We start from the raw sequence: 26,557 nt of genomic DNA, 5'->3' as shown, positions 1-26,557 counted from the left end.
ATCAATATTGAGAATTAATTTGGTATGTATCTTAAAAAAGAATATGCGAAAAAGAGTTGATATTACGTACCAATTTTTTTTAATCAGTTTTAAAAAAAATTGGTAATATAATATCAACTCTTTTTTGCATAATCTTTTTAATATATACATTAGTAAATAATTGGTAAATTAATTATTAGCTTGCCTTAATTATCAAAATCAAATACTTTTATCACTTGGTAAGTTAATCATTAGCTTGACTTAGTAATTATATAAATCAACTACTTTTATAATTTGGCAAAGTTTAATCATTAGTTTAACTTAGTTACCAAAATCAAGAACTTTTTTACGGCTATATATTTGAGAGAAATTCATAAGTATTTTTCACTACCTTTAAACTTTTAAGCAAAATATTAAATCATATATTTTTCAATGGCCTCCACAAAATTCTCCCTTCAGTCAATTTTGCTACTTTGCTTTATTTTGTTTTCCCTTTTGGCTCTTCATCAATGTATGTTCATATTAAATTATTTTTATAATATTATCAGTGTATAAACATAAAATTTTATGTATTCTTATATCTCCATTTTACGAAATGCAGGTGATGAAAGTACGAGTGTTAAACCAGAAATTAAATATGATCACTGCCTCCAAATTCCTGGTGCAGGAGGACAATATTGTTGTGTAATATCTCATGCTCAAGAATGCTATCCTACTCTTGATGAATGTGAGGCAAAATGTGAACGATGATAATTTTATAATGTTAATTAATTCGAAAAAGTATTACTATGATTTATTTCAATTAGTACTCATGAGTTTTGAGTTTCGTTTTGGCTATTTAAGTTGATGTATGAGTACAATAAAAAGCTGTAATTTTTTATTAATAAAAATCAATTACAGTTATTACTACTTTAATTTTTGTATATCCAGAATTCTAGATCATATTTATCTTATTTCTTGTCCATTATCGAGGGATGTGATGCAGCGGATGAGACTGCTTATTTCTTAATAAGAAGTCTTGGGTTTGAGTCCTGGGTATGGAATAATCCTTGGTAGGGAGCGTTGCGGTGCAAATCCAGAATAGTCAGACTTCAATGCGCGTACTAAACATTGGATGGAAAACAAAAATGAAATAAAATTTTGTTCCACTTGAAATTGAAAATTTATATAATAGATATCTTAACGCAAAGAAATAACTTTTTACTTATATCTAAAAAGTTCCTAACTTATTAATTGGATATCAGTTTTTGGTGAACATTTTCAAATTATTATTTTTTCATCTTTTGAACCTATTGTTGTAGATCCAAAACAAAAATGGCCCCCTTCATAATTTCAATTAGTATTTGAGAATTTCATGTTGCTGATTAAATTGATGTATAAAAATAATAAAATTGTGATTTAACATTTATACATTATTTTTCTCATTGTGAAAGTGACACTCTTTTTAAAATAAAATTGTTAAAAATGATATATTTTTATATTTAAGAAAGAATAATAATTTTAGACTTCAATTTTAATCGTAATGATATAATTTTATAATCACATAAACATCATGACATATTACAATTAAAAATTTCATTTCTCAAAATTCGAACAGTGTTATATAAGAATTATAATAAGAATTGAGACACATAAGCATCGTACATTTTTGGACCTTGTTTTATCATTTTATGTATATTAATCAAAAGGACGGATGTTGATGTATATATATACCATAAATATACAGTTCCAATATATGTCAATTTGTGAAATATTCGTGTAACTTAAGAATACCAATCGTTTTTCTTTTTGAATCAACGTGACATGTTATAATAACAACATATTCAATGTAATCTCATAAAGTGGATTAATTTAGATAGCGTAAAGTATATACAAACTTTATCACTATTTTAGAGATAGAGAAACTGTTTTCGATAGATCTTTAGGTCAAAGCAGTATAAAGAAAGAAAGAACGGAAATGAAAAATTGACGTGACAGGTTACACGAAGAATATTACCATTACTATCAGTTTGACAAATGCTGGAGAATATAGACAGAAATCCGGCAACATTATTATTATCATATACTATAGTGGAACCTTTTTTTTTTGGTTGTTGATAAATCGTCCAATGTGAGAAACAGCTATGTCACTCTTGTCATTTTGGTGGATATTCGAAATGGACAAAATGAGAGAAACAACGGGGAAAAAGGAAAATGAGACGTTTCATTCGAACGCGGAGCACTGAGAGGCGGGTAGTTTCCTAAGTAATGGAAGTTTGCTAAACCTAGATGAAAATATCAGTGAACATTCTATTATTAGGTTTTGATTATTATTTTTTGGTACTAATTTAGGGGATTTTCGTAACACATACGCAAAGTTTATTGGATTTGAACAAATTACTCGTATCTAGTAAGTGTCATCATGGTATTATAAGCGTATTTTGATTGTGAGATTGACTAACTAAACAAAGACCAAATGGGGAATTACTCTCTATTTAATTTTATTTGTCACTTTTTGTTTTCGAAAGTCAAATTTTATTAATATATAGATGTTGAATCCTCTTTAACTTTTTGGAGTGATAGTTGTGTGGCGTAAGGCATGAGGCAGATATAGAAATAAGGCTTGATGATAAAGATAAATATGTCATCCAAAAGAGAGGAAGCTAAGTTTGAAGTATTTTGAGTCTTTTATCAAAAAAATTAAAAAGATTGACGAGAATGTCACTCATCGCACTGATTTAAGGTGGATGAAATGGAAACTCACAATCGAGTGTTGAGTGATGAGGAAGTGCCACCAATAATTAAAGACAAGCTCTAGTGATAGTTGGACCAAATTTATATATATATATATATATATATATATATATATATATATATATATATTGTATGAGACAGAGTGCTAGTCAGTCAAGAACTCTCATCATTCAGGATATTGTGATGGATGTATGGACACATTAAAAAAAGATAGGATTAGAAATGAGAAAATCGGGGACAAGGTGTGAGTGCTTTGTTGGAGGACAAATGATGAAGGTAAAAGTCAGATGGTTTGGACATGTGAAGAGATAATCAGATGTTTCAGTGGGGAGGTGTGAGAGGTTGTGATCTATTGATAGTTTCAAAAGAGGTCAAGGCAAACCGAAGAAGTATTAGAATTTAGAGATAATTAATTAAATAATATATTGTACTGTGCCGTTCAACTTATCAAGAACATGACAAATAGGAGCTGGTTGTGGTGGACAAAATTAGGTAATTATATGTTGGGAGTTTCATAGAACAATATCTTATGTACATATCTAATTGTCAACTAGGATTGGTCCTAAAAGAAGATCTAGTAGTAGAAAAGTCGGTATGGGTATAATATATAGACATATTTTCCACTTTTAACAATGTAACATATATATGGTTAATTAAATAATGAACCAAAATAAACAAATAAATTAAAGACCTATATCTAAAAGTGATATATAATATATTCACTTTGTTCCCTAGGAAGATTTGGGCAATAAAAATCAGAAAAATGTACAAACCAAATCCAAACTATATATTCCAATTTTAGTTACGATTAATAAAGTATGATAGATTTTTTATTTGTAAACATTTCATATAGTCATTTGCCTTGCCAAAAAGTAAACAGATGCATGAATGTGAAAAATAAAAATAATTTAAATTAATAATTCCATGTACCTCCTAATTAATTAAAATATCATGCATGCACAGGAAATATAATTATGCAGAATATTGACAATGCCTTGCACTAATCATTAACAAAAACAAAGTACAATTAAAATTGTCAATGAAAATTTGAGAACTCCAAAAAAAGAAGCTCTTTTTCAAACTTGAAATAATGGGCCAACTTGATAAACCAGCACCTTTTTTAAAATTATTTTTCAAATTTTAATTTTTTTTTTTTTTAACTTTCGAAAAAAAAAATCTAAGCATTGAGGTAATTCATCTGAACCTCCTTGACAATATATATAGTTTTATCTCTCTTTAGGAATTTTTACCCATTTTGATTTCTTGATGACTTGAACTTACAACTTCAATAAGAGGGGCAGAGCTACATGAGTACTGGGTTCTTCCGAATCCGACCACCTTCAGCAAGAAAATAATTTTAAAAAATAAAAAATAATATATATATATATATATATATATATATATATATATATATATATTTGAATTCTCTCGACTTCTTCGTATGTTTACTTTTTTATATATTCAAACCCTTAATGAAAATTTTGGCTTCGCCCTTTTCAGGACGAAAGGTGAAGGGTGCTTACCATTTGAGCAATACCTCTCGTCTCTATATATAGTAGATGTTCAATCTCAGCTCCTTCAATTCTTCGTATATTTACTTTTTCGTATTTTGATCTCTTAATAAAAATTTCGACTCCGCCACGTTACTAGCTATTTGAAATGTCTCGTATGTTAGTACCTTCTTTTTCCTTTTGGCCAACCCCTTTCCCCCTAAATATTTTGAGAATACTGTGAAAATCTTTCTATCATTTTTTTTAATTAATAAAGGCCACCTGTCACTTTAGTTGTTATTTCTGTACCTTGGTTAATTAATTATTACAAAACCAATGGATATTAATGAAAAGATCTTAATTAAAAACTTAATGTCTACTATTACGCGTAATTAGGTAATCGATTAACATAATATCTTTTAGATTTAATGACATAAGGTTGTTGAAAATCGACCTCTAAATTGTATTAGAAGAGTTTTAGTTTCTAATTAAATTATTTAACTAGAATTAAAGCATGCTAATAATCACTTTAAGAACAACTAATTTAATGGATGAATCTTTTGTTATTTTAATCGCTCAGATGAAAAATAGTTGTGACTTATAAGATGCTTGATTTGACAAGTGTACCCCAAATCAATAGAAGGAAATGAAATTAATTAAATAAAACAAAAGAATTTAAACTTTGATAATGACAAAAAATAACAAGCAAAGTCAGTTACGATTCTGAGAAATAACCAATTGAATGTATTAAATAAATAAAGTGGGGAAATTTTTTGAAAGGGGTAGAGAAAAAAGAAAATTAACTTAAACATCAAGAAGAATAGAAAACAAAAAGATAAGAAAAATATTTTTTAGTTGTAAAGCTAATGAAAATAAAATAAAATAAAAAATAGGAGCAGGTGAAGAGAAATTGAATCCTATAATAATTAATTGGCATATTTGTTTATGTTAGGGTTGTGTATCGGTCGGTTTGGTTTTGGAATTTTATCGGTTATCGTTTTGTAATCATGCTAAACCGTTATGGAACCGTTAAGATATCGATTTATCGGTTCGATTATCAGGTTAACTGTTAACAATTCACATAATTTTCATTGAGAATTACTAATGGACTAATCACTCATTAACAGTACGCAATAGTCAGTAGTCACCGATGAACTTTTCTAGTCCAATACTCACTCACTGTAATGAGAAGATAAAAATAAACAATTAAAGTAAGGGAATCAACCATTTGAACCTCAATTTAGACACTTAGAGAATAATATTCAATATAACTTGCCGGCGTGGGAGCAGTGACAGTGAATCAATGAGTGATGTCACAACTTTGGAATATTATTATGAATTTGAGTGTCAACTATAAAGTCACTGTAAAGAGCTCTGAAGATTGAAGTGTAAACCCTAAAGGCTAAAAATGCCTAAGGCCTTAAGTGATATAAATGTAATTTATTAAACTTCTTATCGGGTTATCGGGGCACCCGGCTAGAAATATGGCCAAACCGAGACCCGAACCGATAAGTCGATAAGAAGTTTATAGTAAATCGAGACCCGAATCGATAAATCATTAATCCGAACCATTGACCCAATAACAAAATTATCGGTTTTGAACAACCCTACTCACTGTAAGGAAATAGAGTGTTTCCTATATATATATTTCATTTGGTATTCCATATCCGCATTAATTTCTGACTATTTTGAATTCACACAGCTTTGGATCCCATTCGGGAGGAAGGGCTCTCTACCAAGAACTCTTTCATATACAGGGCTCGAACCCAAAATCTCTGATTAAGATCAAACGTGAAAATTAAATAGTAGCCTTATTGCTAAACATACTCTTATATTATTAACAGTTAATGGTAGGTGATAGAAACTACTTGTGATTGGGAGGCGCGGTAAGACGAAGTAGGCGAGAGAATTATTGTATTGTTAGACTATCAAAAATTGTGATATAGTGATCTATATTCTTTCATCCTTGATCAAAATTTTGAATTTGAAGCTTGTGTATGAAGCCACGTCTTTGAGAACTGAGAACACTCCCAAATTGAAAGTTTTCAGCGTAAATTTGAATTAATCGAATTTCAAAGAGATTCAAGAGTCGGAAGAAAACCAATTATTATTATTATATATATATTATTTATTTATTAGAAGTGACAGGTATATATGTTTATTCGTCCAGACCATAATCCATTATAATTACATTGTTGTGATCAAATTGTCCTCATATACTATGCTTCCTCATGATTAATAGACACATGATTTCCATTTGAATTCCTTTTAGGAAATATTTATGGAGAAGCTCTTTTGAATAAGAAGTTTTATCACATATTTTCTTCCAATTGCTTATATGTTGGGGTCGAATTTCCTTGGTCCAGAGTTGTCTTTGTTAGAGAATGTTTTATCTTCAATGTGAAACTTCTCAATGTGAATTTGGGTATAGTCAGACTCCAATGTAGATATCAAACACAAAATGAAAAATAAAAAAAATAGTGTTAGTGGTAGTATTTCTCAATACTGACAGCTATATGTTAATCCACACTAACCACTATAATTATAATCATTATTAGGTCTTATAAGTTGTGATGTTGAGATCAAATTGTCCACGTACTTCTCTCTTTTGTGACTAACACCTACATGCTTTCCATCATTTGAACACCTTTTTTGGACTTTTTTTTTCTTCTCTTTTGAAGAAGTTTGATGAGTAATAGATTTTTAATACTCCCTTTATTTCGTATTATTTGATTCATATTGACTTGACATATCTCGTAATTTTTTTTAATTAAAGGTGTATTTTACCAAATTATATTTTGGATTCTAAATTTGATTATTATTATTTTATATAGTTATTTAATAATAAAAAATAGTACTGAGAAAAAATAATTTTTTTGATTTACTAAAATGGATAAGTAAAATAAAATATTTATTTTTGATAATGAAACCAACGGGAGATTTGTAAAGGAATGAATCGTTTGCCTATTCTTTTTTGTTCCCATGTTGTTTATAATTTTTGCTATTTGAGGAAGTTTCAATCCATCTTATCAATAGTACCATACTCCTCAATATCCTGCACAAATGACCAAATTAAATATATTTGTGTTTGGTAGGAAGGAAAATATTTTCTATGATTTTTTTTATTATTAAAAAAAGTGAATTTTCATTTATTTTATGTAAATCGTTAAGTAAGAAATATTATCTTAAAATTATTTATATATAATTTAAATAAATATATGAGAAATGAGGGTAAGTGTATAAGAGTGTATGGGACGATGGGGATAGTGCTACGTGGGTAGGATGAAGATGATATATATTAAAGGACGAAGTATAAATAATTAATAAAAAATATCATTTATATAACTTGTTTTTCTTATTTTGAGAAGTATTTTTTCTTATTTTTTAAGAACATTCTTTGTACAAAAAATAAATGCTCCCACACGCTTTTTTCCAACTTGTTTTTTGGATAACTTTTAAGAAAAATAAAATAGAAACAAGCAAAAAGCTTGCAAACTTTTCTAGAAAAGTTTGTGGTCAAACTCCTCAAGAAGAGACTTTATTTAATAAGGTATCCTATGCCTAAACTAATAATTCCTACATTCATTTTTAGTTGTCTAATATTAATTTGATACGTCTTTAAAAAAAATAAAAATATAATAATAATAATAATAATTGTATTATATCATCATTTCCTCATTTGAATATACTAAATTTAATATTTTAAAAAATAATTAATTATAAAATTAAATTAAAAATTAAGTCATAAATTATAATCTCTTGTTTCTCCGTGGTTTAAATTTATATTCCGGAATATAGATTGCAAATCCTTGCTTCAAGTTGCATATAAAAATGATTGGTTTCCCTTAAACAATGTGGACAATTTTTGTTTTTTTGGTTTTTTTTTAGAAAACACAGAAAGTTTCTAATATTTTTTATTTTCATTTTGTTCATTCTTGGTCTAAAATAAATTTAAATGGAAGAAACGTGATTTAGAGGTAATTTCAAAATTTTAACATGATGAATTTAATCTTTATATTCTTAATTATCACTGAGTTGATTTTACTTTTAAAATTATAATATTTTTCAAAAATTTAAGAATTTTTAATAATTGAAGTATTAAGAAATTTCTGAATTGTGGGTAGTAAAGGATTTACATTATAATTCTAATTTATTTACAGTCATGCTAACAAAAAAAAAACAAAAGCAAAAAAAATAAAAAAAAGACAGACCGACAACAAGAAAACATTAGTTTCTAAAAATTATATTAAAATAAAAATAATAATAATACAATACACATGAGTTTCTGATTTCGGCGCCTATATTTTTTTGTTTAATTAAAAAACATCATATTAATCATTAAATAATTCTGATAAAATTCAGATTTCAGGGAAGAAATTTTATGCAGAAAAATCTAAGGTAATAAATAAATAAATGGGGTTTAATATAAGGGGGTCAAATGATTGGATTAAAATAGACTGTGCTGATAAAGGGATGAAGAAAGTGAAAAAAACAGACTTGTATTTCTCATCAAACAAATACAGAATATGAATTATATTGAAAACGCTTTTAACCCCATTAAAAGTTACTTGGATTAAATTGATTGAGTTGGAATGGACTAATAATGAATTATAACTTAGTTCACCCAATTCTTAGGTATTAAGATTTTATTTTTTTGTTTATTTTTAAAAATTATTTCAGTACCTAATGAGTTTTTTTTCTTATTATAACTATATATAAAACATATCAAATAAAAAAAAAAACTTTGAAATCCCAACTACCGATTGAGAAAATAATAAAGTGGCACTAAACATAATTTTAGAAGGACCTTCCTAGAAAAGAAACGAGTCTAGTTTAGATGACGAGAAAATTAACTTTCGATTTGAAAATAGCAAGTGAATGACTAAATCAAACTTAAATAAATTAAACGAATCAAATTTTCATGAACTAATTTTTGCTCCGCAATTCCTTATAGCATGTTCTTAAAAGGAAAGGTACTCCTTTCGTACACTTGCCCTATTTGGTCCCATATTAAAAAAAATATCTTTACTTATCCACAACTATTACTATTATTACCTTTATAGCCACTTTAATAGTTTTCCATGGCTTCAATCTAAAGTCACCTTCAAAGACAACTGTTATTTTTTATGATATTATTCAACATATTACCTCCACATTTAGTGCTCTTTACTTTGTCCCACTACCCATATCCTTCAACCCATTACATCATTTCTTCATTTGTTTCTTGTAATTAGTGCCTTCTATTTTGGTCCCACTTTATATACTACTCCCTCCGTTTCACAAAGAATAACCTCCTTTCCTTTTTAGTCAGTTTCAAAAAAATGACCCCCTTTTTTTTTTGGTAACATTTTACTTTTTGCTTTCCACGTGGCATGTTTAAGACCACAAGATTAAGGGCAATTTTGTACATTTGACATAACTTTAATTTAGGACCACAAGATTCAAAAGTCTTCTTTAATTTCTTAAACTTCGTGTCAAGTCAAACCAAACCAATCTTTTTGAAACAGAGGAAGTATTTTATACATTATGATGAGTTATGACTTGTGTTATATATATCTTGTCATGTCTCAACTAAGTGTTATTTAGATAGTTCTTATATACTTATTCACTATAGATATTAAGTAACTAAGAAATTGTTTTGATTGGTGAGATAACAAATTATTTGGTTATGTATGTGATAACGTTCGTAATATCTATATTCAAGTGTGTTTCGAAAATATAATGAAAAATGTTCGTTTAATATTCTTTTTTCACAACATGTTGTAGTCTTGAGTGTCTTTCATTGGTCTTCTATTTTAACCTGCTGAGTGAGAAATGTCTCTTCATTCATTTCAGTTTATTCATTGATCTAAGACTTATTATGCGTATTTATTTTCTTTTTGACTCTTGGGGCGGTGGTATTTTTGAATGAAGTCCATCTGATGCTCACCTATATACCTTAGGATAAGCGATTATCGAAAGTTTGAAATTGACTTTAATGAATAAAACTTCCTCATACGGTCACTAAAACAGGTTCCTTTAGACGATTTAGTTGTTAAAACTATAGAGAGCCGGAAATAAGTCAAACATTGTTTTGTTTTTTTGGTTGTTAAAATTATAGAGAGCCGGAAATAAATGAAACATTATTTTGTTTTTTTGCTAAAATAATAAATAAATTTGTTCACTTCATGATCACTAAACTTATATAATTTTGTTGATCCACAACTTAATTTAATGATTCATTTCTTGTAAATTTAATTAATCCCTTTGGTTATGGGTTGTGATTAGATAGCTATCATCCACCATATGCTAATCTTTTATCCATATTTATATTTATGTAACTTGTATATTGTATATGTTTATTTGTATTTATATATATACCATCCAGCCTATAACTTTACAACTGTTTAATTCAATTTGAACGCTAACTTTTTTAATTAGTAATGAAGCATTGACTTATAATTTTGTTAATCTGATTTTTTATTTTTTTTATTTTTCATAAGAAGATAACCACATATTTGTTTTGGTAGTGGGGTTTTTTGGAATCTTAATATTATGTGCAAGTCAGGCGGTGTCTTTTCTTTACAAGTTGCATTTTCTTAATTACACGTTTTTAGGTTTTGTTCGTTATCACTCACATCTTCACTTAATCAAATTGACTTAAAAAGAATTGATTATTTATTAAAAAAATAATATGTTGTGGTTAAGGTTACATTGGGGCAAAGTTATTGCAGAAACTAGAGTCGATGAATAATAATCAAGGATTCTGATGGAATGAAAAAAAATTTCTTCAATTTAGTAGGTTGGTCGTTCTCTAGCTAGTGACTAGCCTAGCTATGGAACTAGGTATACACTGGTACGTTGAGACTCTATTCTAAGAGTGTGATACCGTTTGGGCTTATAAATTTCGCTAATTAAGCTTTGCTTTCTTTTTTTCCTTTACTGATTAAATGGAAATAACCTTGACTGATGAGTCTATGAAACTTTACTTTTCTTGTAGTCGGTCCTCCCTTATTGTTTTAAGGTCCCGATTTTGAGCCTAAAGTAAAAAAAAGAATCTCAACAAATCGAGTTTTTCCTTTAATAAATCTTATGTGATATGATAGCGAATTAATCACAATCCCACAATATGGTACGAAATTAACACTTGCATTGTATGTATACATTTTGCTTTTCTTTTTTTCTTTTTTGCATGTGTACATTTTTTTAGTTAAAAAGCAATTTGTTCAGTTTCTTTTCTCTACCACTCTTTAGGAATAATGGTGGAGATACCTTATGCCAAAGAGTGTCAAATGACAGCCTTGTGAATATTTATTGGTCAAAAAATTATATAGTTTACTAAAGTTGAAATTTTAATTTCGTGTATCATGTATATTATATGTTGACTTTCCTTTTTTTTTTTTAGGTGTGTATATCTTTTTTATTTATTTCGACACTTCAATAAAAAAAGAAAATTGCCATTGCTTAGGAGCTTTCATCTTTTTTATTTTCTTGATGAATTAAATTCATAACCTTAGGATTGAATATGAAGGATGCTTACTGCTATTTTGCCTTTTAAATTATGCCTAAAGACCTTGAAACTGGATGATCTTGAATTATTCATCCTGATTACTCTATGGTCAAATCATCAATATGTCAATAGTTCAAAGTATTGCCTATGGAGCAAAACTTATTAAACTTGACATTTGGTCGATGAGATAAACAGAGTCAAAATTCAAGACCACCTATTTTTAAAATTATTTTTCGTATCAGATTGAACCCACGGAACTGGTCCTAGGGAGAGAAAGAAGGGGTAGGCAGCCTAATCGTGATTGGTTGGTCAAGCTAACTTAGGCTCTAGGTGCAATGAGAAGCCAATACCTGTAGCTTGATCACTCAACTGTAAATTTTAATAAACCCTTAATTAAACAAAGTGATTAACTACCTTTTTTTAAAATAAAAAAACTAGATCTTAATCCTTTTTAAATATTCCACATTAATATGGTCTGTATTATTCTGGAATTTTTTAATTAATTTTTGTCTTGTAGTTACAACCATGCAATAAAGATTAAAGCAGCTGATTTGCATTTTGGAATATTTTATTAGCATAAAAATCTGTCCTAACTTTTGGTGTCAATGGCTTATATCCATGATCAGGAGTTCATCCAAACCTCTTTCAACAGAAAATTATACTGTTTATACATAATTAAAATTAAATTGTTTATATTTATATAATAGATGTTGACCCCTCTTTGACTTTTTTTTAAATATTTTGAACCCTTAATAAAAATTCTGACTCCGTCTTCCTTTGAGGAGTACAACAAGCATTAATTACTGAACTTTTAGTGCTTGAGATTTCTTGTAATTGATTATGACTTCATTGAATTTTTATACTTCTTTTAATTTGTGTCTAACAATAATATCAACCTTTTTTTTTTCAATAAAATGACAAGTTTTAGGACCATTCAAGATTTTTTAATTTTTTTTTTTTTGTGATATACAAGTTGGAGGACAGCATATATCTGTTAAGTTTTTTTTTGGCCAATAGTTTTTCTGTCCTTTCCATTTGTTCTTACTTAGAATCTTTTTTGTATTAAAAAAAGTCTGACCAAATTGACAACCTTTTTTCTTGCCCCTTATATACATAAATATATTACATATTAAACTCACACCAACACTTGAAACATTTACTCCCTTCTTTTCTGTTTCTGTTTTGTTTTCTGTTTTCTTGATTGTGTGTTATGCAAATGAAAACAAGAAGGGGAAAGAGATCATCTCAGGTGTGTGTTTACATGTTCTGTTTTATGTATATATATTGTATTCATATTAATAAGTTTTTCAAACGTTAAGCTGTTGTTTTGTTGTAGGCCTTTTGGCCATCCATTGTGATGAAGAAATGGCTGAATATTCCACCTAAGGTGTATGATTTTAGTGAAGATGAAGCTGATACCGAAACGGAGAGCGAAGATGATGGTACGTAAATTTTCATATATATATATGAAAAAAATTGATTCATGATATTTGTTATTGATTAGTTGTGAATTTCTAGCTTGCTCACTCAAAGATGAAGGGATGGTTGAAGATCATGGACATCGAAAACCGGGGAAGCTTAATGAATGCCAGACTCAAACTACAGGTGCTAATGAAAACTCCAATGAAAACAACAACTCTTTTTCATATATTAAACTGAGACTCATCAGTTCGATCATTAAGTTTGTGTCCTGTTTATACTGGTTGAGTACTGTTATTATGATGTTTGATTAGTTGAACTTTGAATTGATCAGGGAAGCGTTCGGTTGAGTATACACCGAGACACAGGAGAGGGAAATCAGAAACTTTGAGAGCTCAGTATATTAACACGAAAGAAGTGAGGTTTGTCTTTACAATCAGTTACATGGTGGTTTGGTTTGATTTTTTTCGGACTTGAAGGCCGGTTGGAAGAGTTAGAAGATTTATATAAGCCTTGATTTTCTGCAGAGTTACAGTTGGTACATGGAATGTGGCAGGAAGACTTCCCGATGAAGATCTAGATATTGATGAGTGGCTTTGTATGCAAGAACCAGCAGATATCTATATTCTTGGGTATGCACAAAATGCTTTTAAGCACTTTCCAATGAACTGTAGCAGATTTCCTGTTTGTTTTAGCTCATGTCTAATCCGTTGTGCAGTAAATCCATGTTGAAGAGTCCCATCTTTGAGCTAGCTTTTGGAGTTGAGTTAGTCCCGATATTCATTTCTTTAACATGATATCAGACCAGAACTCATCTTAACTCTTGTTACCTAATGTTAGGTCCTCCATATTAAAAAATTGTCCACGCTTCAGATGTCTAGTCTTGGGTGTGTGGGGTTGAAGAGTCCAACATCGGGCTCTTACAGGATGGGTGGTCTCTTTATATGTGACCTGGACAATACTCACCTCTCGAGCTAGCTTTTGGGGTTGAGTTAGGCAGAAGATGTTGAATCTATTGAGTTTATATGATGTAGCTGTTTATGACCTGCAACATGTTGTTTGTTGAAAATTAGAAGACACATAAATGAGTTCAACCTAAAAAGTTTGTATCTGCTGTTTACAGATTCCAAGAGGTGGTCCCTCTGAATGCTGGAAATGTACTGGGAGCAGAAAATAGAAGGCCAGTTCCGAAATGGGAGGCGATCATCCGAAGAACATTAAACAGGACGGAGGAACCTGAAACTAAGCTCAGGAGTTATAGTGCTCCGCCTTCTCCAGTTTTAAGGACTTCTTCTGCTGATGACATAATTGCGGATGTGGTTGATGCTCCTGAGCTGGATAGAATGGAAGATGAGGCATCACTCGATACAGCTTTGATTTTCGAGAACAATACTATCAACTTAGGAAAGAATCTCTATTTAAAGAGGATATATGGCATTGATTGTGACAGTAGATTGGATTGGCCTGAACGTCCACTGGATGCGACATCTCAAGTTCTTTCTTCTAATTCTAAGTTGAGGAGAGTCTTCAGTAGTACCGCGAGATTTGGTTTTGGTACCATAGACAATCTTCTTGCTTTTGACACTACAGGATTAGACGGTAGAGGGTTAAAAAGGGTGCACCAAAGCTCAGGAAACTTAGGATTGATGTCAATGGATCAAAAAGAAGAACCTGTAGTTCTTGATGCTCTTTCTGATGGCCCTGATCAATTTTTTGATGAGGAAAATGACATGTTTGATGAATTTCCAGAGGTCAAAGAAGAAAATTCACTTCTAGATCATACAGTGAAGTCTCGTCCAATGTATGTACGTATTGTCAGCAAGCAGATGGTTGGTATATATGTATCAGTTTGGGTACGTCGAAGATTGAGGAGGCATATAAACAACTTGCAAGTCTCTGCTGTTGGAATTGGACTTATGGGATACATGGGCAATAAGGTAATGCTTCTTCTTTCAGTTAAGACAATCAGGCTCTTACTGCTTTCGATTCCCCCTATCTCTTTCTCCGACCCCTTATGTATCTGTCGACACTTGTAAATGATCCATAAGCCAATTATAGCACTAATAGCTGACTTAGAAGTGATGCCATGCCATTACAGGGATCTGTTTCTGTGAGCATGTCTCTTTATCAGTCGCGGCTATGCTTTGTTTGTTCTCATTTGTCATCCGGACAAAAGGAAGGGGCAGAGCAAAGGCGTAACTCTGATGTCAATGAAATCATGAGACGTACTCATTTCTCGTCCATATTTGACACAGATACAGATGAACCACAAACAATTCCATCTCATGAGTAAGTACTTCTACAGGGAACTCAATAACCATTTCAGTTTTTCGCGTTAAGACATGTTAATTCAGCAACTACAAACAATATATATATAACTTTACTTCAACATCTACAGTCAGATATTCTGGTTTGGAGACTTAAATTATCGAATCAGTATGGCAGATGCTGAGGTACGGAAGCTTGTTGCCAATAAGCAATGGGATGAACTACTCAACAGTGATCAAGTAAGTCAATACTAAACTTTGTCTCAAGTTTCCATTTTATGCATAAATTCCTACGAAAACTAAACGAATTAGTGTTGCATCTCATGAGCAGTTACACAAAGAACTCCAAAATGGGCATGTCTTTGCTGGTTGGAAGGAAGGATTGGTTAACTTTGCACCAACTTACAAGTATGAATTCAACAGTGATAGATACAACGGAGAAATTACGAGAGAAGGGGAAAAGAAGAGATCACCAGCATGGTAAGCAACAAGTTTGATAGTCTAGAAGAATCGCGAGAAGCATGACATAAATTTTAACTGTATTTTCTTCATGTTTATGCAGGTGTGATCGTATACTATGGTTAGGAAAAGGTATAAAACAGCTGTTTTACAAGCGTGCAGAGTTAAAACTATCAGATCATAGACCTGTAAGCTCAATGTTCTCAGTAGAAGTGGAAATATTTGACCACAGAAAACTACAGAGAGTTCTCAATGTTAAAAGTGCTTCAGTACATCCTGACATTCTGCTAGAGATTGGAGAGTACTAAAAGATGAAACTTCTGCAGATAAAAACTAACATTAGGTGAGTTGCCAGAATACAACTCGCAACAAAAAAAGAACATATCAGATACTAGAACTGGCTACAAGAAAAATGTGTCTAATGTTTTGTACAAAGTGAGTTTTCCTTTGTATTTGATTTTGATCTGGGACATCCTATAATGTATTTTTTCATAGGTTTGTATCCCTTAGTGTGAATTTAGTTCATACATTGATTTTTCTAATTTCTCTTTTTATTGTATTACTTTGTTTGTTTACATTACCCCATTAGAATAGAAGGGAACAACTGTATATTTTAGTAAAATTATGTCTAGGTAGAAATTTCAAAGTTTTTTACATTTAGAGTAAGTGTTATGCTTGTAACTTGAGGTCAATTGAATAAAATTACTAATTGCATTCACTTCAATCTTCATCAACTCATGGAACATAATACATAAATATACGCTCAAACTTGACCTCGTGTGGCAAGTGAGCACAACTCTTCCCATTTACGAACGTTCAGGGTACACATATAGACATTCAACTCATCCCAACTATGTCCCATGGACACCCAACGTTGATGTGCCACATACACTATAGAGATATCTAGATGATCATTTTGTACACTAGAGTGTTCAACTGACACAATGATGACAAGTTGAAGTGTAGATGTGCGTATGCAAAATTGGAGTATTTACTTGCCAGTTGAGGCCAAATTGAGTGTTTGTTTATGTATTATGCCTATCTCTTAAGTCCTTTTTATTGCACTGACAAAAATATACAGTCAAACCTCTTTTAATAACATTGTTTGCCTAGATTTTTTTCTTTTATTGTTATAGCAAAATGTTGCGACAGAAAACATATGATATATGATATGACATAACATGAAAACTTGGTTCCAAAAAACTTGGCAGTTAAAGCAAAAATATTGTTATAGAGGACGGTTGTTATCTTGCTCGTTCATGCATTGTCAAAATAACAAGAAGTTCTGAACAAACATTCAGGCACAGGACATTACAATCAACTTGTCTGTCCTTCCAATAGTTCTCACTGGACTAGTTTCTACTCAAACAAATAAATGCCATAATAAAACAAAGCTCCATAGGTGTGGCAAGAGTCAAAATTCAGGCAGGAACTGAAGATTGGACAGGAGTTTCATATCGACCTGCCTGAGGCTTGGACAGGAGCTTCATATCGATCTTTGGCAAAGATGAGGGGTAATGTCACAGCAGCATTTTCAGGATTCAGATTTCAGAGCATGAATCAATCCTAACTGAAAAACAAGCACATGGCCTACCATCGTCCTATCCTTCCAACTATCTAACTTAAGAAGAACAAAAATGTAGGACTTAATGTAGAACGAGCGAAAAAAGAGAGAAGAATATGTTGACTCTGCATGTCAGTCACCTCTAAGGTAAAGGAAAGATGCATATGCCAATGGAGGCGTCAACTGATGGAAGAGCGAAATGAGGTAAGATGATTTGAAGAACAAAAAAAAACAGAAGCTAAACAAGTGCTCATGGTAACCTGTGGGGTTGCTAGTATCTCTCCTACCTACTGGAAAATGCTACTAACAGAACAATCATCATGCACTCGCCAAATTGTTTCACCGAGAAGATTTGCAACTGAAAGAACAGTAAGCTGTGGAAAACAGTTTTTTTCTATTGCAGGAATTGTGTTTGTGACGATGACCTCTTGAAAAAGGCCACTTGACAACCTCTCAATCGCAGGAGGGCTGTCAAAACAAGAATATCAAATAGTAAGTTAATATAAAGGCAATTTAAGCAACACGCTTAATAGAAAAAATTTCACACTAGATAAATTGTGTTGAAGTGGATCCATTTTTTTAATGCAGCATAATGTGTTAAATAAATGAGAAATGTTACCTGAAAACAGCATGAGTACAACATGCATAAACTTCACGTGCGCCCTCCTGATGCAATAGCGCTGCGCCTTTGGCAATAGTCCCTAAGACCCATAAGCATAAAGTTAACACATAATTTCAAACCAGGCCACATAACAAGAGAATAAGCCAAACAAAAACGAAAGGAGCTCCACATTGCACATGTGATCCTAGTGGAAGTTCTAGTTGAGACAAAATTAATCTGAAGAAGATGCAGAAATGGAAAAAAGATGAACATAAAAACCAAAAGTTTTCGGGCAAACAACTCGAGATAGAGGATACTCAACAGATCACCACAGTTTTTTTTTTAGTTCACTGCTTCAGTGAAGACTAATAAACCATTTTTTTCCAGGTTTTGGATTGACATTATTATTTGATTAATGCGTCCAACTAACCTGCTGTGTCAATCATGTCATCCACCATAACTGCAACTTTTCCTTTAACATCACCTATCAGGTTCATAACCTGCAACACAACAAAATAATGACTCGGGGAAAAAATAGGATGCATTTAAAGAAATGTTGCAAGAAGAAACACAAACACAGTTTAATGCTTTATGTAGTATAATATTAACTAATAACATCGTTTCATTTGCATTCAAGCATATCAGGGGTCTTCCCCTCTGTTATTTGGGATGCTCAATCAAGAGATGTAAGCAACAAATTAAAGGGCAGCCGGGTGCACTAAGGCTCCCACTATGTGCAGGGTCCGAGGAAGAGCTGGACTACAAAGGTCTATTGTACAGTCTTACCCTTAAAAGGAATAGTTAAGATGATGATCCCTACATAGAGAAAATTATATCGAAAAGCACCAAAATCATGTTGAGGTAGACTAAAGAAGAAGTGCAGATAGATGCATGTCACAACACAATCAGTGACCCACGAAAAATAATTATTTGATGTATTAGCCAATATTTAACATCACATAAAGGAGTTAGGTCCATAGAATTCATACATTTACAGTATCTTCTCGGTACTTCATTTATGAATTACATTTACTTGTACCAAAAAAAAGAGTTTGTAACAAGTTACTTGACTGGGGAGGAATGCTTATAAACTATGAGAATTGAACACAGAAATAGCGCCTACTTTATAGAAAAGAACTTCTTTAGACTGCTAGTCCGTTGCAAGCCATAATAAACAGTCCTGAACCTATACAGCACTTTCAGACAGGAGGATCTCAAAGGACCTTTTCACCTTCCACCATTCCCCTTAAAACATGGAAATGCAAAAGAGAAGGGAAAAAAAGGAAGAGGGTGAGGTGGGGGTGAGTGGATGGGTGAGGTGGGGGTGAGTGGGTTGGTGGGTGGGGGAATTGAAGCATAGGGTACACTCATTAAATAATGGTAAACAATTGCAAGGACAAATCATTGCTACAGTTTATAGAACTTTTAAGGAGAGCTTTCACCTAATCTATTGCGAGACCAGAACTCAGACATTGTTTCCACGAGAAGAAAAGAAAAAGAAGAAAACGAAAATGCATATCAATGCAATAAACTGCAGTAACAAGGTTTAGCTTTGTATCTACCTCAGCTACATTATGTCCGTGCCGCCTTTTGTCCACAATGGCTAAAGGTGCATCAGATAACTTTTTTGCGAAGGCACGTGCTCTAGCAACTCCGCCAACATCAGGAGAGACCACTACCAAATCATCAGACGAAATTTTCTTGCTAGCAAGGTAATCAAGGACAACAGGCTGTGCACGCAAAGAATGGAGACTGCTTATTTTCCAATTCAAAATGGGCAACACTTGAGCATTTTCAACAGTACAGAAGAGATTACCTGACAGTACACATGATCCACTGGAATGTCAAAGTAACCCATGGATTGCCCAGAGTGCAGATCACAAGCCAAAACACGATCCGCACCTGCTTCAGTTATAAGGTTCGCAACCAATTTGGCGCCAATGGATTCACGACCTTGCGTCTGTAAAAAGAAAATTTATAATTATTAGAAAGTAATAAAATGATGTAAAAATTGTCTTCACATTTGTAAATCCTTATTGCCAACTGAAAAAATCCCAATGCGTATGAAAAGAAAGTAGTAAAAAAGGACACAAAGAGAGACTTCCTGACAAAATCGTTGCACTAATCAATAGTAAAGAACACTAAGATATTAAACAACCAGAAGAGGATGCAAGAAAATAGTGACAGTACTTCTACTCATAACTTCATAAGAGCAGAGAGAAATGTCAGGTTAGGCTCTACCCTCCTTTTGAAATCACTTTTTGAGTATTATCATACAGGTATACAGAGGTCAATGCCACACCCATTCCCACCTCAAAGTGGAGCAGAAACAAACAAAAGGAGGCAAAGAAACAAAAACTTGAAGCTTGCAAGCATATAATTTGCAACGGAATCTAACTTGCCTTTCTATCAGCTCTGGCATATCCAAAGTATGGAATAACTGCAGTAATTGTCTTGGCAGAAGCCCTTCGACATGCATCTATCATTACCAGAAGCTCCATAAGGTTTTCATTGGCCGGAGGACATGTAGATTGAACCAAGTAGACATCACAGCCTCGAACACTCTCTTGCAACTGAACATAAATCTCACCATCAGCAAAGCGCTTGATCTTGACCTTTCCCAGCTCAAAGCCCATGTACCAAGCAATTTCCTAAGTGAAAAAAGATGCCGTGTCAGTTGTAAAGAGAGATATAGCATAAACTTAAAAGAAGTCAGATGGATTTGATGGCTAGAACTAACAATGATTCTTATATTTTGAAGATTGAGGAGAAAAGTAAATAATTACTAAAACAAAAATATGAAGAACTCTTGTAACGGAAATTTCAGATATATTTGTAATTGTGTCTCTTTCCTAATAAGAGAGAAAACAAAGAAATCTTCCATCTTTCTCCGTTCCTATGCTTTGTCAGGTATTCAACCAGTTAGATTCTAGAAAGTAAGACCAGAAACATAGGAAAGAATAAAAGTGTATCAAATTCTATACCCACTTCTTATGCAATATTTAAAAGGAAGAAATTCTGAATAATTGATGAGACTGAAATTTAAAGCTTAAACATTCAGACTGAAAGCGAACCATTCTCCATCCCAAGTTCCGAAACTATATCCTTGAGAAGGCTAGAATAGTCAAGAACAATGTACAAGTGGAGGCAGTCCCCCAAGGACTTGTTTTCTTTTCCTGTTAGTAAGGCTAGTCCAATTTCAGTAATTAGTTGATAACAAATTTAAACCACTGAACTATTATTTTGAAATTGAGGAAGCACAAAACTATGACATCCTGGAAGGGAATTTCAATATGTCATTGTTCACACTATGAGGCAAATAAGAAGCTCTTGACTGTCATTTAATCAAATATGATGGGAAGATATACTAAACTGAATTTTGAGATCACAAAGCATTGAATAAAACACAGCATACACACATAACTCCATTAGCAATCGTCTGGTGTACCTGAGAAAGTGAAGGATTTGCAGTACCAGTGAATATCTTCAGCCTATTATTGTTTCTACTAACTGAATTCTGCAGGCGACTTGCTTGCAAGAACTTTGGAAGTGTTCCATCATTGATGATTGGCACGCGAGGCTTCCCATTCACTGGTTCACTTATTTCACAATTCTGATACACAAGCAAATGATATAAGATAAAGAAAAAAATTGTAGAGCTAATATAATATAAAAGCAAGCACCATAAATTTTTCACCAACCAAAGTTGGAGCTTGAACAAACTTCCAACTCATATCAGTGAATTCAGAAAGGAAGAGCAAACTCAGGTCCCTTTTTCTTTAATCAAGTCAAACTAAATTTCCTAATTTGTTCTAAATTAGCAAATTTCATGAAATGAGTCAATTTTTCTAATCACTTTTATCTTATTCAAATTATCCTTCACTTAACAGTACAAGAATAACTATGACCCCTTAAGACAGATATCTGAGAGGGCGTTTGGGTTAACTTATATAAGCTGGTCAAACCAACTTATAAGCACCCTTTTTTTAAACTGCTAATGTTGTATTCCTCAGCATTAAGGATATGCAAGAGACCTTCAAAAGAGGAACAAAAGAAGAGAATAAGGAAGACTTATAGAGAACCTAACAGATCTACAAGCTCTAATTCCTCTATATTTGTTTCTTTACACCAAAAATAGAAAGATGCAATACAATTCCATTTAACTCTATGAATGGAATTGAATATATCTTCAAAACATCTGCTATTTCTCTCTCTCCACACAGTCCACCAGATGCAATGTGGAATGATTTTCTACCATCTCTTCTGGCTCTAGCTTCCACCTCTTCTAATCCAGCAACCCAGTAAGCATCTTTTGACTTATCTATATGTTTGAGAAAAACCAAAAGTGCTTATAACCCAAAACAATTAAAAAGCCATACAATGTGCAGCCCAACTTATGTCTTTAGCTTTAAAGCATTTCGGTTTGACAAGACTTATACAATTTTATCCCTAATAACTTTGAGATACCCAAAACACTCTTCCCAATACAAATCCTAACTCCTTTGGCATTCCACTTCTACATTCATCTTTCTCCTTGTAAATTCACTTTTTTAATTTATATTATTTGTATATAGCTTTAAAAGCATTTATAATTTTGACCATACACATGAATGGTTTATGTATCACTTTCAACACTTTTAAGTTTTAACCAATCACATAACTGTTTATAGTTAAATCAGCTTTAGCACTAAATATGTTTTCCAGCACTTAGATTCTTATGACTTGCTTTCAATAAAAGCTTCTACATAGAAACGTAAAGAATAGTTTGAGCATCTTAACAAAACAAAGGCATAATAAGAACATGTGTCCAAGTGCTCAATTGTAACAAGCATAGTTTGAGCATCTAAATGAAATTTATTGGTTGTACATGTATTAAGTAAGCCTAAAACAAACAAATACCCATAAGCAGCATGGCATACACTTTTCAGTTTAAATTTTTTTAAGAAAATACACTTTTCAGCAATCAATATTGGACCTTTAACAAAGTTTCAACAGATAAAACTGACACATGAAAGCATAGAAATGATATGTATATTCAATTCCATATGAACAATACACTGCAAAATCAATATAAAATAATCAATTTTTCAGAAACCCTTTTCATCAAATAGGTAGCAGGCATTGTTTTAAATCACACAAAAAAAGAAATGAAACCCAAATCAATTCATGTAAAAGGACTTGCAAAGTTCGAAGGTCTAAATGAAATTTATTGGTTATCCATGTATTAAGCCTAAAACAAGCAAATACCCATAAGCAGCATATCATACACTTTCAGCAACCAAAACTGAACCTTTAACCATAAAACTGAAACCTAAAAGCATAGTAATGCTCTGTAAATTCAATTCCATTTGAGCAATATACTACACAATCAATATAAAGAATCAATTTTTCAGAGACCCTTTTCATCAAATAGGTACGAGGCATTGTTTTACACGCAAAAAAAAAAAAAAAAAAAAAAACAAATGAATTTATGTAAAAGGACTTACAACAGAGGTCCGAAGACGGGTTCGTTTGGGAACGAAGCTTTTATGAGTGAGAAAAGAGCGAGAAGGGGAAAATAGAGGAGTAGAATAAGAAGTTGAAGCTGAAGAAGGAGAAGGCAAAACTATGGAAGAAGCCATTGAAGAGGGGATTTGGAAGGTTTTCACCTTTTTGTATGGCGCTGCTTTATTTTGTGTTTGGTTTTGTTATGGTTTTGTGTGTTCTCTTTTGAGATTTTGTTTATTAAGAAAAAAAAAATACTAGCAATTTCAAGAGCTAGAAAATAGAAAAACATTTTTTGTATTTTTTAATTTTTTTTTTTCCATTTTAGGAACTGTTATATCTTTTCTCTTCTTTTTTTAAAAAAATTGTCACTCTTCTGCATTGATTTATTTTATGAGAGGAAGTTTCTCGAATGATAAACAACCTTACTTTTAATCGAGTCACCAAGAAAATGAAAAGGTGGGAACTCTTAGGTAAGAGTTTAAAAATATATTCAATTTAGTTAGTTTTTTGTTTAATCCATTTTATTTCTTTTTCATTTTACTAATCATTTTAATTTCAAATTTTCATTGTAGCATATTTTAAATCACAAAATTAAAAGACATTTTGATATATTTTAAGTATCTTTTATATAAGAGCACAAGATTTAAAAGTTTTTATTTACTTTCTTAAAGTTTGTGTAAGTCAAAAATCAGATAATATAACTAAAATTGAGGAAGTATTATGTTCTTTTTTAGCTCTTGATTTTTTGTTTTGATTACCATGTTATTGTTATTTTATTTTTCAAAAAATAATTACTATAATTTCTTTCATATTATTTTGATATGTTTTATTTGAATCGATAGTCCATTGAAAATCATTTCACTATTTTCACAAAAAAAAAAAAACGTGTACAAATCACGCTATTCCCAGAGGCTAGAACTCCTACTTATGAAAATACACTACGTTTATTATTTCTCTTTTTTTTTTTTTATTCAATGTTAAATATTAATATTAAGACACAATTAAATTTGAATCACGCATTATAAAAAAAAAGTTCAAGCCTTCGGGATCTCTCTTAAACGGCGATCGATTAATCATTTTTTTCTATTGATATTGAGACTGATGCTTTGATGGTCTCCTATATCATTCGATAATAATGATCCACTATTTGCCTTGTCCACGCTAAATTCAATACCTCGTTTTCTTACTAATACACCTACTAAATCCATAATAATAAATTTCTTAACTGAAAATTTTTATTTTCAAAATTTAAAATTGAGATTTTCTGATGAAAAACGGAGTTTGTTGTTGATCGGCTGCTATTTATTAGTCAACAAAAAATCGAACATACTTTAATTGAGGAAAATATAACATGGAATAAAAGTGCATAATTTTGAGAAACAGGGCCCCACACAAAAGAAAGCAAATTTGAGAGAGTTTTATTGGTCGTTGTTTTGAGCTATGAGTTGAAGTTTTTCTTAGGCCCGTTTGGTTATGCGATATGTTATCATGATATAAAACTATGAGATGAAATTGAAGTTTTGTTTGGACATACGATATGAAATTTTTGTGTTGTATATTTTCTCATAAACATAAAAATCTCATAAGTTGTAAAACTATTAAAATAGCCCTAATTGTTTATTCAATCATATCAAATAAACAAAAATTTATAAAATCTCATAATAAATTATTACAAAGCTATTTGTTCTCCACTTAAGTAATTGTTTCATCTAATTTTAATTTAATAAAAAAATTGGACATAAATTGTAGTGTACTAGTCTTTAATATAATCATCTCACATAGTACAAACAATTTCCTCACGTTGAACTTGCATTTCTTGATCATATGACCGAGAAGACGAACCAACATTGTTACTTTGAGCCATTTGTTGGTCAATCATCCGCAGCTATATTTTCATGCTCATAGACCATAAATATTTCATCAGTACTTTGGTATTCTCGCAAATAATTATGTAACACTGCACAAGTTATGACAATTTTCACTTGTGTATAAATATCATAATGGTTCATGTCTTGTTTCAGTATTCTAAATCTATTTTTCCAAGCTCCAAAAATCCGTTCAATCACATTGCGCAGAGATGAATGCCTATAATTAAACAGTTCTTTGGGATTTTGAGGCTATCTTTCATTTCCTCGGTAATCTTGCAAATGATAGCGTAGTCCTTTGTATGGAGCTAAAAATCCTTTTGTGTTTCAGAAACCAACATCAACGACATAATATTTATCTACCAATATTTTATAAAGAATTACTAACAGCATATGTGACGTAAATGAGATAGCTTTATGTAAATAAATAATATTTATTCTAATGATGTAATTTAAAGTTACCATATGACAGAAATGAACATTGTGACGTTGGTTCAACAAGTGCATTCTCAAGTACTTTACTATCATGTGCAGTACCTTCCCAACCAGCAGCAACAAAGGTAAATTGCATATCAAAATCACAAGCACATAAGACATTTTGTGATGTTCTTCCTTCGCGATTACGATATGCCTGTTGCACCACTTTAGGAACCTCCCCTTCTATATATGTTTCATCAATCGCACCAACACAATCCTATCAAATAAAAAAAACATCAATATTAGTTTAGTGAACATAAAATAAATTGAAAGCATTATAGAATGCACTTCATAAAAATAATGTTTGTAAGAGTAATAAAAATAGTGCTTCCAAGACAATGCAAAGTCATAAAATAAATATTATCTCTTTAAACAAAGTTGATAGGAAATATGTAACTAAATAGTACTAATAACTTACACATAAAATATAAATGTTCACCTATTAAGGCCATAAAATAAATTTATTACTCAACAATCGGTTGGTGTGAGTTAAAGTGACTATATGTTGGTGAGAATAATAAAATTTATGTCGGTGAGAATAATAAATTTTTAAAAGTAATGATGTGATTATAAATTTTATTTACATATGAAATAAATGGTTAGTAGATATAAATGTGGGTTGTTTTAACAAAATATAAACTCGTGGATCAATTTTTGTATTAAAATAGAGAAAATGACCAAAAGCCCCCCCAACCTATAGCCGGATTCCCAACTACACACTCATACT

At 31.3% G+C, this 26,557-nt stretch overlaps 2 protein-coding genes across 2 annotated transcripts; one reads left to right on the top strand and one right to left on the bottom strand.

Moving 5' to 3' along the window:
- Positions 1-12,763: 12,763 nt before the first annotated feature.
- Positions 12,764-16,326, top strand: LOC125841577 (type I inositol polyphosphate 5-phosphatase 2-like). The gene is made up of 10 exons (XM_049520730.1): positions 12,764-12,940; positions 13,028-13,133; positions 13,210-13,296; positions 13,445-13,532; positions 13,638-13,742; positions 14,234-15,047; positions 15,209-15,399; positions 15,509-15,617; positions 15,709-15,857; positions 15,940-16,326. Exons 1-10 carry the CDS (start codon positions 12,902-12,904, stop codon positions 16,142-16,144), a joined length of 1,893 nt encoding a protein of 630 aa, XP_049376687.1. The 5' UTR covers positions 12,764-12,901; the 3' UTR covers positions 16,145-16,326.
- A 733-nt stretch (positions 16,327-17,059) lies between these two features.
- LOC125842325 (ribose-phosphate pyrophosphokinase 1) lies at positions 17,060-23,692 on the bottom strand. Its single transcript, XM_049521601.1, has 8 exons — positions 23,488-23,692; positions 21,450-21,614; positions 20,404-20,652; positions 19,818-19,961; positions 19,564-19,731; positions 18,432-18,501; positions 18,020-18,101; positions 17,060-17,868 (listed from the first exon to the last, which is right to left on the bottom strand). The coding sequence occupies exons 1-8, from the start codon at positions 23,620-23,622 to the stop codon at positions 17,688-17,690; spliced, it is 1,194 nt and encodes a 397-aa protein (XP_049377558.1). The 5' UTR covers positions 23,623-23,692; the 3' UTR covers positions 17,060-17,687.
- Positions 23,693-26,557: the final 2,865 nt, after the last annotated feature.

Source organism: Solanum stenotomum, chromosome 10, assembly GCF_019186545.1.
Source record: "Solanum stenotomum isolate F172 chromosome 10, ASM1918654v1, whole genome shotgun sequence".
Lineage (NCBI taxonomy): Eukaryota > Viridiplantae > Streptophyta > Magnoliopsida > Solanales > Solanaceae > Solanum > Solanum stenotomum.
This window is presented reverse-complemented; position numbering and strand designations above follow the sequence as displayed.

Excerpts from the sequence above, each read along its gene's own strand:
- LOC125841577 (XM_049520730.1), top strand. The coding sequence starts at position 12,902 with ATGCAAATGAAAACAAGAAGGGGAAAGAGATCATCTCAG. Across the intron at positions 12,941-13,027 it reads GGGGAAAGAGATCATCTCAG|GCCTTTTGGCCATCCATTGT; the intron begins GTGTGTGTTTAC and ends GTTTTGTTGTAG. Across the intron at positions 13,297-13,444 it reads ATGCCAGACTCAAACTACAG|GGAAGCGTTCGGTTGAGTAT; the intron begins GTGCTAATGAAA and ends TGAATTGATCAG.
- LOC125842325 (XM_049521601.1), bottom strand. The coding sequence starts at position 23,622 with ATGGCTTCTTCCATAGTTTTGCCTTCTCCTTCTTCAGCTTCAACTTCT. Across the intron at positions 21,615-23,487 it reads CCCGTCTTCGGACCTCTGTT|AATTGTGAAATAAGTGAACC; the intron begins GTAAGTCCTTTT and ends CTTGTGTATCAG. Across the intron at positions 18,102-18,431 it reads TGACATGATTGACACAGCAG|GGACTATTGCCAAAGGCGCA; the intron begins GTTAGTTGGACG and ends TATGGGTCTTAG.